The sequence below is a fragment of the Tachypleus tridentatus genome, chromosome 12 (genome assembly GCF_004210375.1).
Source record: "Tachypleus tridentatus isolate NWPU-2018 chromosome 12, ASM421037v1, whole genome shotgun sequence".
Taxonomy (NCBI): Eukaryota; Metazoa; Arthropoda; class Merostomata; order Xiphosura; family Limulidae; genus Tachypleus; species Tachypleus tridentatus.
The window spans coordinates 128,966,954-128,979,770 of NC_134836.1; the positions used below are offsets into that span (position 1 = coordinate 128,966,954).

The 12,817-nt window shown below is 34.4% G+C and overlaps 1 protein-coding gene across 4 annotated transcripts in view; it reads right to left on the reverse strand.

Moving 5' to 3' along the window:
• The window catches only part of LOC143234668 (mucin-5AC-like), a 121,207-nt gene that overhangs the window by 41,411 nt on the left and 66,979 nt on the right, over positions 1 to 12,817 (reverse strand). For all 4 annotated transcript variants that reach the window (XM_076472207.1, XM_076472206.1, XM_076472205.1 and 1 more), the window contains exons 11-13: positions 6,882 to 7,028; positions 2,783 to 2,927; positions 1,678 to 1,992 (exon numbers count right to left, since the gene is read on the reverse strand). In XM_076472207.1, the coding sequence (XP_076328322.1) occupies positions 1,678 to 1,992; positions 2,783 to 2,927; positions 6,882 to 7,028 (607 nt within the window). The remainder of the gene's footprint in view (positions 1 to 1,677; positions 1,993 to 2,782; positions 2,928 to 6,881; positions 7,029 to 12,817) is intronic.

Genomic DNA, 12,817 nt, shown 5'->3' on the forward strand with positions numbered 1-12,817 from the left:
TTCTATTAGCCCTGCCACTAACAACAACACACTGAAAGGCTCATGAGACTGACGAACCACAAGAACAAGTTAATTTCTTCCATAATACTGTAGATGTTATTCACATCAAAATTATACTCACTTCACATTATGAAATTCCATGTTACCTTGGACTAATTATAGTATATTTTATGCCTTGTAAAATGCACTTTTTTTTTTTTAAATACCTTGAAAAATCCCCATGTGTCTTCCAAGACAAAAGTGACGAGTTAAGACAAGATGTGAGCTTAGGATCTACTCAAAATGGTTTCATATACAGATCGTAATCTCATTACTCACCAATTACAAGTATTTTCAATACAATAAAACATTCAATTTAAATAATACTGTCAATATACTGTGAAGAATACGATGTATTTGACTGTACTTACTCAGTACATTGAAAAAAACTCAAGGTTACATCAAGATGTTGGTTGCTGAAGCAAAATATTTTTTCTTAGAATTGTCTTTCCAAAATTAGGGTGCGTCTTCCACAGTGTAGCGTTTTACAAGGCGTAAAATACAGTAATTAAAATCCATCTGAAATTTATTTTCCCATCTAACCAAATAGTCCAAATCCTTTTGCAAGGCAGTAGCATCTTCCTCACAGCTAACAAAACTCAAAACTTTAATGCCATCTCCAAATTTATACAACTTCCTTCATAATGTCATTGATCTAAATAAAAAAGAACAAAAGTCCTAACACTAAGCTTTGAGGTAGCTCTCTTATGACATAAATACTGTTTGAGCAAACTCTTTTTACTCTGCTTTTTCTCATCCAACCACTTTTCTAACCAATGAGATAGCCTATCTGCTACACCTATAGAGATCTTTCTTTTTTAATCAAGCTTTATCAAACATTTCCTGAAATCTACAATTCTTGAAATCCACACCTGTACACCTACAACATAAACAGTAACCTCTTCAATGAAATCCACTTCTGTACACCTATCATCATAAACAGTAACCTCTTCATTGAAATCCACACCTGTAAACCTACCCACATAAACAGCAAACTCCTCATTGAAATACACAGCTGTACACTTAACAACATAAAAAAGTTTTTGATTGGATTCAACATTTTATTGAACTATTATTTCATGAATTTATGTGAATAAGTTTTGTATCGAGCTTTAGATTATCATACAAATCATATTATTACACATTATTCAATTTTTTAATTGAATAGTAAACATTAAAAAAGCACAGTTAAATGTTGATTTTTGTGTGTGACATGGTTTACTGAATTCAGCACTTTTTCAAACGAGTTTTTTGTAAAGTCAAAGTACTAAATGTGTAGTCTTGTATGAATTAGAAACTCAAGATTTCCAATAAAATAAGGTTTATGTACTAAAAAAACCCAGTGATCTCTGCAAATGTCTTTCCATCTTTGGAAATATACACTTACTTCAATATATGATATGTGAATAACCAATTAACATATTAGAATGTTCCCCTAGTGTTTTTCTCAGCCATTTTAATATGTTAGAAGGCTACTTTTCGAACTAAGATTTCAAGTTGGGTTGTGTCTTAAATTTGCTCAAAATTATTGATATTATAAATTGATATTATTAATATCTTTTTCTCTTAAATTTTGGAACTGAGCATTAAATTACAAATATTATTTTAATCCTGTGATACACTTCAGTAAGTACTTACCACAACCACAGTAAACTCTAATGCTGTAATCATGACATAACTTTCCTTTCTTCTGTAGCCAGTTGAGACATACAAGACCCTTATTTATAGAACACTTAATCCCAACATCACCAGTTTCAGTATGATCCACCATCTGCCCATTCACAAATGACCTACACTCAATCTTTTGAATAAAGCTGTCTTCACAGAGATCATATTTTGTACGAATATCCTTAAAGAGTTCAATGTCTCCATCACCAGATTTGGGACTATCAATATTGAAGTACCGAGTCCAGCCAGGGACACAAGGGGGCACAGTTGTAGTACCAACAGGAACTGAAAAGAAAAGTTTCCTATAGCATGTATAGATTAATAAAAAAATAATGTACTTAAATGCTTGTTCAGAAATAATCACCATGTGAAAGGAATACACAGGTTCAAGAAGTCTTAACATGAGACAATAAAACCCCTATAACATGAAGTGATAAAAACTGTTTACCCCTGATGAAGAAAAGTCCACCTTTCAATAATGTACTTAAGTGCTTGTTCAGAAATAATCACTATGTCTGAGAAATACGTAGGTTAAAGAAGTCTTAACATGAAACAATAAAAACCCAATAACATAAAATGATAAAAACTGTTTACCCCTGATGAAGAAAAGACCACCTTTCAAAAGCACTCAAGTTCAATAGACAAAAGAAATAAAATATTTTGAAATCTGAATCTACCAACTAAAAAAACACATTTTTTTTAAAATGTAAATGTGATTACTATGATATCATAGCACTGCCATATTCTACTTTCTGTGTCTTTCTTACAACATAATACAAGACCTGTTTTGTATCTTACTTAAAACCATATTTATTTTGTTTAAGAATATAGACATTTAGTTATTTAAGTAAAGATAAATGTATTACATTTTAAAACTTACTTAAAGCTTTGTTTCTGTAATTTAAGACATGCCATGCACCAACAACAGTCCATTTATTATGAAAATCAAAAGTTTACTCAACAGTTCACATGGTAAGTGTGATAAAATGAAAGGAAAAGTGTGGCAAAATATGATCTATCATGTCAAGTTGTTACCATCTTTGACTAGACTGTAGGTACTCATTATAATACTTACTTTCTCTATTACAGCCAAGAATTTCTAATCGTAAACTTATCCATCCCTTCCACTGAAAGGGTATAATTCGTACAAAACGAACTTTGAGAGGTTCATCAAACTTGTTTGTAACTGGTGTATTCTGGTCATTATTTCCAGTGAAAACCTATGGAAAATATTTGTACTACTATGTTAAGATGGTCAAAAAAGGGAATCCTGCAAGCAAAGTATATGTGACAGTTTTAGTGTAATTTCAGTTCACTACAACCTCTATGTGTATAACAACTTAAACAATACAGTAATCAGTACAAAATAACACTTTAATTCAAATGTGTGGTTATTTGAATATCATACTAATAGAACTAACTAAATAAAAAATAAGTAAATATAAGAGATTCCACAACACACATTTGTTCAAGTCAAAACTAATTCTGTTTGGTAGCATAAGGTTGGAAAGAGTTTCCTCAATACATTTTTCAGAACTGAACACAAACTGATTTTGTGTTCATGATTTTGTTGATTAAAATCATATTCATAATGCATGAATCACACAAAAGGAAATTACAGGTAATCTCACTAACCATTGCAAGGATATACTGTATATTTTACACAGTAAATTGTATCTAACCCCATACAATATACTGCATATTATACAGAGTAAAGTGTATCTAGCCCCACTACAATATACCATATATTTTAGAGTAAATTATATGTAACCCTAATAACCCCAATAAAAAATACTGTATATTTTACACAGTAAATTGCATGTAACCCCACCAAGAATATACTGTGTATTTTACATAACAAATTTCATGTAACCAACTAACCCCACTCGGATATATTGTATATTTTACACAGTAAATTTCATGTAACCCCAGTAACCCCATGAGGATATACTGTATATTTTACATAGTATATTGCATGTAACCCCACTAAAATATAGTGTATATTATACACAGTAAACTGTATGTTACCCCACTAGGATATACTGTATATTTTACATAGTAAATTGTAGGTAGCCCCACCATGATACACTGTGTGTTTTACATGGTAAATTGCATGTATCCCCACAAGGATATACTGTATATTTTACACACTAAATTGTATGTAACCCCATTAAAATATAATGTGTATTTTACATAGTATATTGCATGTAACCACAATAGGAGATACTGTATATTTTACATAGTAAATTGTATGTAACCCTACCAGGATATACTGTGTATTTTACCCAGTAAATTGCATGTAACCCCACAAAGATATACTGCATACTTTAGATAGTAAAATGCATGTAACCCCACTAGAATAAACTGTATATTTTACAAAGTACCTTGCATGTAATCCTACTTGGATTTACTGTATATTCTACATAGTAAATTTCATATAACCCCACAAGGATATACTGCATACTTTACATAGTAAATTGCATGTAACCCCACTAGAATATACAGTATATTTTACACAGCAAATTGCATTTAAGCCATGTAATCCCACTAGAATATACTGTATATTTTACATAATAAATTGGATGTAACCCCACTAGGATATACTATATATTTTACATAGTAAATTGCATGTAACCCCACTAGGATATACTATATACATTACACAGTAAATTTCATGTAACCCCACTAGGATATACTATATACGTTACACAGTAAATTTCATGTAATCCCACTAGGCAATACTGTATATTTGACTTAGTAAATGCCATGTAACCTCACTAGGCAATACTGTATATTTTACACAGTAAATGGCATGTAACCTCACTAGGATATACTGTACATTTTACACAGTAAACGGCATGTAACCTCACTAGGATATACTGTACATTTTACACAGTAAACTGCATGTAACCCCATTAAAATATAATGTGTATTTTACATAGTATATTGCATGTAACCACAATAGGAGATACTGTATATTTTACATAGTAAATTGTATGTAACCCTACCAGGATATACTGTGTATTTTACCCAGTAAATTGCATGTAACCCCACAAAGATATACTGCATACTTTAGATAGTAAAATGCATGTAACCCCACTAGAATAAACTGTATATTTTACAAAGTACCTTGCATGTAATCCTACTTGGATTTACTGTATATTCTACATAGTAAATTTCATATAACCCCACAAGGATATACTGCATACTTTACATAGTAAATTGCATGTAACCCCACTAGAATATACAGTATATTTTACACAGCAAATTGCATTTAAGCCATGTAATCCCACTAGAATATACTGTATATTTTACATAATAAATTGGATGTAACCCCACTAGGATATACTATATATTTTACATAGTAAATTGCATGTAACCCCACTAGGATATACTATATACGTTACACAGTAAATTTCATGTAACCCCACTAGGATATACTATATACGTTACACAGTAAATTTCATGTAATCCCACTAGGCAATACTGTATATTTGACTTAGTAAATGCCATGTAACCTCACTAGGCAATACTGTATATTTTACACAGTAAATGGCATGTAACCTCACTAGGATATACTGTACATTTTACACAGTAAACGGCATGTAACCTCACTAGGATATACTGTACATTTTACACAGTAAACTGCATGTAACCCCAATAGAATATACTGTACATTTCATATAGTATATTGTATGGTGTAACTGTGGTTACTTTCATGTCACCATGTTAAATAGTTTGAACCACAGAAATCTCCTTCCAAGTAAGCCTCTACTTAGAGACTGTTGTTACTCTGATCCCACCATACAATAAATTACTTTGTGAGCCAATAAGAATGAACATTATTTATGAAATTCATTAGTGGTGAATAATTATTGGCAAAAATGAGTTAGCTTAATAACTGTTAATATATTGAAAAGCCAGAGTGTTTTGTTAACACCAAGTTCTAACAATGGCTCTTACTTATGTCATGTTGCTCAGCAACAAAAGTACAACCTACTCATGTTTTTAATCTATGTACTGAAAGTATAGTGATATTTAGAAACAACAAAACTGGAAAAATATATTTTAAATTCTTAGAATCTTCATTGCTTAAATAGGTTTGTTTTTATTAAACACATTGGTGATATAGCAGAAAATACTTCAATTTAGAAACAATTTAAGTTGAAATTGAATCAATGTTTTTAATGTCATGATAAATTTTGTGCACTTGAATCTAGGTTAGAAGATATCAATACAAGGTTTCATGGCAGTCATCCCCATCACTAAAATCTTATAAAACTATCAGGTTTGTGCTTTCTTCTCTCATCCAAACACACATTAGGCATATTGTTTAGCATATTTACACATTTTATTTAATTATAAAAAATCTGTTAGTTTTCATTTGACAAGCATACCATTATTTCAAATTCAATATTTAGGTTATTATAAAAATTTGTTAAGGGTTATGAAATCACAATATCTATATCACTACAGATTAAGAACATAATCTGTAGTCATTCCTTTGTATATAGAGACACTTTTATTTGATGTGTATTGTTAAATTTTACAACTAAAATATAATTTGTATTTCAGAATGGCTGGTATGGTTATTAACACTTTTACCCTAATAAAGCAAAGAACAACGTTTCAACTGTCTTAGGTCATCATCTGGTCAACAAAGAGAGTTTGCTGTTCATTGTTTTTTTCTTGTTGGTACCTTAGTTTATCTGGTTTTTTTGTTGTGACAGATCTTTTCCTTGTTACTATTGGTTTGATTGGTGTTGTATTGCATGAGTCTATAAATGTCTGGATGAATACAGTGGACCAGTTGATGGTCTAAATTCATTTTGTTGTTCCTGAAATTCATTTAGTTCTTTATATTTCAAGTTTAACATGGCTTTTTAACATGATGATAACTTAAGATAACATTGTTCTCTGCTTTATTTTGGTAAAAGTATTAATACCCATACCAGCCATTCTGAGATACATTTTTACTTCAGGTGGGTTTCTTATCATTACAAATAAAATATAATTTGACAGTCAGTTTCACTGACTGTCATCTATTGAACTATAAAAAAAATGTTATATGTTCTTTCATTCACTGACATTATAAATATAAAACCTTTCAGGAAATAATATTACATCTATACAGGTTTCAGTTGTAAGTTACACTAGAAACAAAATAAAGTTACCGTTTCACTTCCATCTGGCGATTTCACTACTGAAAATGCTACATTATCTCTACTGTAAGAAACCTTGTATGCTGTTACCCACTCTGGTTGCAAGGGACTTCCTTGGGTAATTACACCAGTCACATCTTGTAATTCTTGTAAATCCACCTATTTAACACAAATCAGAACTAGAATAATTAATTCACCAAACACCAGCTATTCAGTCGTGCCACAGAAGTAGACGATTTATGTTTACTTTAAACTGGTAACTAGTATTTAAATCTAACACACACTTTTGTAACAAGTGTCAAAAATTTACAAAATAAATTTGCTTCTGTTCCCTGTCAATATGTTACAATAAACTAGACATTCCAAAACCATAAACATAGAATATATCTCATCCACCTTTTGAATTTCATAAGTACCCCTTCAGAAATTAATAAAATGTATGGTAAAAATTTCCTTAAAATAGACTAAGTATCAGTGCATTAAGTTACAACAGTTACACTGCAGTGCATTAAGTTACAAACGTTACACTGCAGTGCATTAAGGTACAAACGTTATACTGCAGTGCATTAAGGTACAAACGTTATACTGCAGTGCATTAAGGTACAAAAGTTATACTGCAGTGCATTAAGGTACAAAAGTTATACTGCAGTGCATTAAGGTACAAAAGTTATACTGCAGTGCATTAAGTTACAAAAGTTACACTGCACTGCATTAAGTTACAAACGTTATACTGCACTGCATTAAGTTACAACAGTTACACCGCACTGCATTAAGTTACAACAGTTACACCGCACTGCATTATGTTACAAACGTTATACTGCACTGCATCAAGTTACAACAGTTACACCGCACTGCATTAAGTTACAACAGTTACACTGCAGTGCATTAAGTTACAACAGTTACACCGTACTGCATTAAGTTACAACAGTTACACTGCAGTGCAGTAAGTTACAACAGTTATACTGCAGTGTATTAAGTTACAACAGTAATACTGCAGTGCATTAAGTTACAACAGTTACACTGCAGTGCATTAAGTTACAACAGTTACACTGCAGTGCATTAAGTTACAACAGTTACACTGCAGTGCATTAAGTTACAACAGTTACACTGCAGCGCATTAAGTTACAACAGTTATACTGCAGTGCATTAAGTTACAACAGTTATCCTGCAGTGCATTAAGTTACAAAAGTTATACTGAATTATCTTATGAAGATTTATTTTACTGAATTCATTATTTTCACAAATAACATCTACTAAATAAGTAATATATGAATTATGAAGAATAATTGCTATTAAAATTACAGCCATTTTCTAATTTCATATCAAACTAGTTATACTTTAATTCTTAACAATGAATCATATTAAAATAAAAAGGTATAATTTATAAATTAAAAAACTTAAATAGCATTAAAAAGGTTAATGGCCTTTAAAAACTAAAAACATTTGTAAGGTAGACAGTGTCACCATTATCAAAGACACTGTCCAACGTTACGGATAAACCTTGGGTCAAAACACGTTGGAAATGATCCCGTCGTTGAGAGTCATAACGATGGCAAGACAGTAATATATGGCTTATTGTCATGCAGACAACACATTTGTGCATCAGTCCCAGATAAAAGAAATCGATAAATTAAAAACCTGCAACCAATGCATAGTCTAGTCAGGAAAGCTTCATCTTTCCGATCCTTATGGATAAAGACAGACAAAGTCCAATAGAGGATTTTATTTGGAAAAGCTTGTTTTCAAGTCGCTCACTCCAAGTCGACTGCCAACTGGCACGGAGCTGAGCCTTGAATACAGCACCATAGTCCACGTATGAAACAGGCACAGCAGCACCAGAGTAGACAAATTTAGCTGCAACAACAGCAAGCTTGTTCTCAGGACTCAAAACATGCTCTGGAATCCACACAAAAAACTGGATAGATGTAGATGTTAAAGAGAAATGAGCTAGTCCCTTTTGAATATCAGTGAGAACAGGGTGAAAATGAATGTCAAACAATTCCAGGGCCAGCAGAGAACAAAGAGAGACAGTATAAATAGAGCGATTTGAGTAATGCTTAGCTTATATGTGATCCAGAGCAAAAGAAATGGCATACAGTTCAGCAGTAAACACAGAAACTGTACAAGGGATTCTGTAAGCAACCAACGAACAATAACAAACCATCGCAGAGCCAATAGAATCACCTGATTTCGAAGCATCTGTATAAATGGTAATGTAATGAAAAGATGGTTCGAAAGATGTTCAGCAAATAAAAGACAGTACACCCTAGATGAATTAAAGAAAGGTCACATGGGGATTGTAATAACCAATGGTGGGATGGGCTGACCAGTGGATACAACATGGTTATCCAAGGACAAACCAAATTTTATCCAACGCCTTACAAAGATCAAAAGGAACAATGGCAGATTGTCTTTTCTGAAAAACATGGCCCACCAAGGAAGAAAAACAACCCCAGACGGGATGATGTGGTAAGGATTGAAGTTTAGAGGCAAACTGGTAAAGTGCAGAAAGTCCCTGATGATGAATGGGGTCCAGGATCTTCAAGGTCATGGTCCTGGCAGAGCTATAGACCAGTGACCCATAGTCTAGTTTTAATCAACTAAGAGCATGATATATCTTTAGCATAGAATATCAATCAATTTCCCAAGTTGTGGAAGAGAGGACACAAAGAATGTTCAGGGTTCTTGTACATTTGACTTGTAGCTGCTTGATGTGTGGTAAAAAGGTCAGCTTTTGGTCAAAAATAAGCCCTGAGAGCTTTGCCTCAGGGACCACGGGTAGCACAACTTCACCGCTATAGAGTTCAGGAACAGGGTGAATACCCCATTGGTGGAAAAATTGAATGCAAGTGGTTTTAAAGAAAGAAAAGTGAAAACTGTTTGCTGTGGTCCACTTCAGTAAACAATTGAGAGCAGTCTGTAGCTGCTGTTCAATATATCTCATGTTCAACAACTGACACGAGATGTGAAAGTCGTCGACATAGAGCTCGTTTGCAACAGTAAGAGGGAGTCGTTCAGTGATGGCATTAATCTTTAAACTGAGAAGTGTTACACTCAAAACACAACCCTGAGGGACTCCAAGTTCCTGTAGAAAAGAGCAGGAAAGTGTCAAACTCACACAAACCTAGAATCACCTATTTATTGAAACAATTTTAATAAAATGGACAAATGACCATGTAACCCATATAAGTAGACATCTTGCAAAATGCCATACCTCCATGTTATATCATGAGCCTTCTCAATGTCAAAGAATATTGATACAAGATGTTGTCGTTTGAGAAAGGATTCTCTGATTGACGTTTCAAGTCAAAACAAGTGGTCCATGGTGAAGCTATATTGTCGGAACCCAAATTGGGTAAAGAAGAGGAGGTTGTTTTTCGAGGAACCAAACAAGACAAGCATTAACCATCCTCTCTAAGGTCTTACAGAGATAGCTCGTCAAAGCAATTGGACAGTTGTTTAAGGAATCTTGGGATCCTTCCCAGGCTTAAAGAAAGGTAAGATAATAGCCTGGTGCCAGGCATTAGGAAAAACATTCTCCTGCCAGATCCAGTTAAAGCAATCAGAAGAAAAGCAAGAGAAGCAGGAGATAGATGGTGCATCATCTCGTAATGTATATTATCAGGTCTGACCAATGTACTGCCAGACCGATGAATGGCCAGTTTGAGTTCCATCAGTGTAAAGGGATGATAATAGTCATAGAGACAATCGGCTCAAAAGAAAAGAGGTGATCACTCTGCCTGAATCTTGATGGCTAAGGTGGAGGATGAAGCAGAAGTGCTAGATATCAAGCAAAAGCTTTCACCTAGAGTATCAGCAATGCTCTGGGTATCAGCTACTTCATGGCCATCAAAGGATCAACAGTCAAAAATAATTATACTGCCCAATGACCTTTTGAATCTTGTCCAATATGACTTTGGAATTGGTAGTGAACTTTATCCAAGATTTCTTCTGGCTTTGACGTCTTACCCGCCGAGAATGTGCACGAGCCTGCTGTAAAGCGAGGAGGTTTGAGAGTGAGGAATACCAACAAAAAGTATCCCAAGCCATGTAGCAGGCAGGATTCCACCACAGAGGAGGAAAGCATAAAATATGTTTCGAAGTTTTAGGAATACATTGAGCAGCTGCCTCTATAATACAGTCAGTAAATATTGCCATGCAGTCATTTATTGATGGTTTACAGATAATGGCAGGAACAAGTTCTGCAAAAGCAGTGAAAGAGGGCCAGTGGGTCGGGTGACATTGACCGTGGCCAGTATCTCTCAAAATTGTAGGAAAATGATCACTGCCTTGTAGGGAAATAGTTAAGGGGAGCAAACTGAGAGATCACTAGCAGTAAAGAAGTGATTAGATGCATGAAAATAGGTATAACAACCAGTACAGAAAAGAGAAAGATTGGGATCTGAAGGCATATGCTCTACAGAGTGAACCTTCCCATCTATATCAGTAAGTTCCCCAGGATTAAAAGGGGAGATGGCAACTGTTTAATAAAAGCATCAAGGTCTGATTGATAATAGGTCTCTTCAGAAGACAGATACAGAGAACAAAGTGTGATGGTACGACCAAAGGAAACATGGATGGCTACGGCTTCCAAGGGTGTGTTGAGTGGCAAAGACAGGGTGGGCACATGCTGCTCAACTAACAGTGTCATCCCTCCATGCACTCATTCATCACACAACCTGTCATTTCTGTACAAAGAACACTGCCAAAATGTGACTGTATCAGCAGATTTCAGAAATGTTTCTTGTAAGGAAAGACATACAGAATGGTAGAAACCAACAGTGTTTTGATGTCATCCACATTAGAACGTAAACCTTGACAGTTCCATTGTATTGAGGTGGCCATTTTTAATTATGTATAGGCAAATTGGGTGGAGAGCCTTTCTGTTTATGGCCACATCTTTTTCTTTGCTGTTTTTATTCTAGGGAGGTCTATCGACCTCCATAGATCCTGCCCTGGTTCGATTGGACAGGTCTTTGTAGTTGGAAGAGGATTCTAGTGACTGAGAACGTGAACAAATGATCATTTTGCATCTTGGGGTGGGAGAAGATGATGTATCCAAGGAAATGCTCATACTCAGAACCAAAGGAAGTGGATCTTGGGGTTTGTTGGAATGAGTGTTAAGAGCAGAGATGGGCGTTAATGTTGATTCATCAACTTTTATAACCATAGAGGTCAAAAGACTTTTCTTATGGTTTGAGAATAATTCTTTTGAAGGCACAGAGAGATTTGTCTGCACTCCCACTGAAGTAGTGGAATGAAGTGCAGCAGCATACATCCAAGATGAAGTGGTGAACAATAACTTTCAAGTCACGGGGTAAGTAATGTTTTGAATCGTCTTCAAATGCTGCACCTCTTTTCCTTCCAACCACTTAGGACAAAAACGAAAGTAGGATGGGTGAGAGCCATTGCAATTAACATAATGAGAGTCTCTTTCACAGTCATAGGCATCACAGTCCTTGTCACCACAACGAGCACACGTCAAGGAACCACAATATGATGTCTTTGAGTGACCAAACTGCTGACACTGGAAACATTTGAGAGGGTTTGGAATGTATGGCCATACCTTGCAATTAAAATAACCTACCTTGATGGTGACAGGTGGATGCAGTGATGTAAATATTAAAATGAGGACATTGGTCGGCATCATAATTCCATCTTTGTTAGTGGAGATACACCTCACTGCAGAAATTCCTTGGGTGGAGAAGCCCACAAGGATCTCTGACTCAAGGATGTTCTTTAAACCCCTCTCAACAATAACTCTTCATGACAAATTCAAAGTATCATTGGGCATAACCTCAATAGATATATCCCCAGTTGCCCTTGAATGTAAGAGTTGTTCACTATGTTTAAATGTGGATGTTTCCACCAATATGTCACCAGAGCAAAGCTTTCTGACTAACTTTGGAAAACCAGCAAGTCCCTCTAGTTCCTTCTAAATAAAAAAG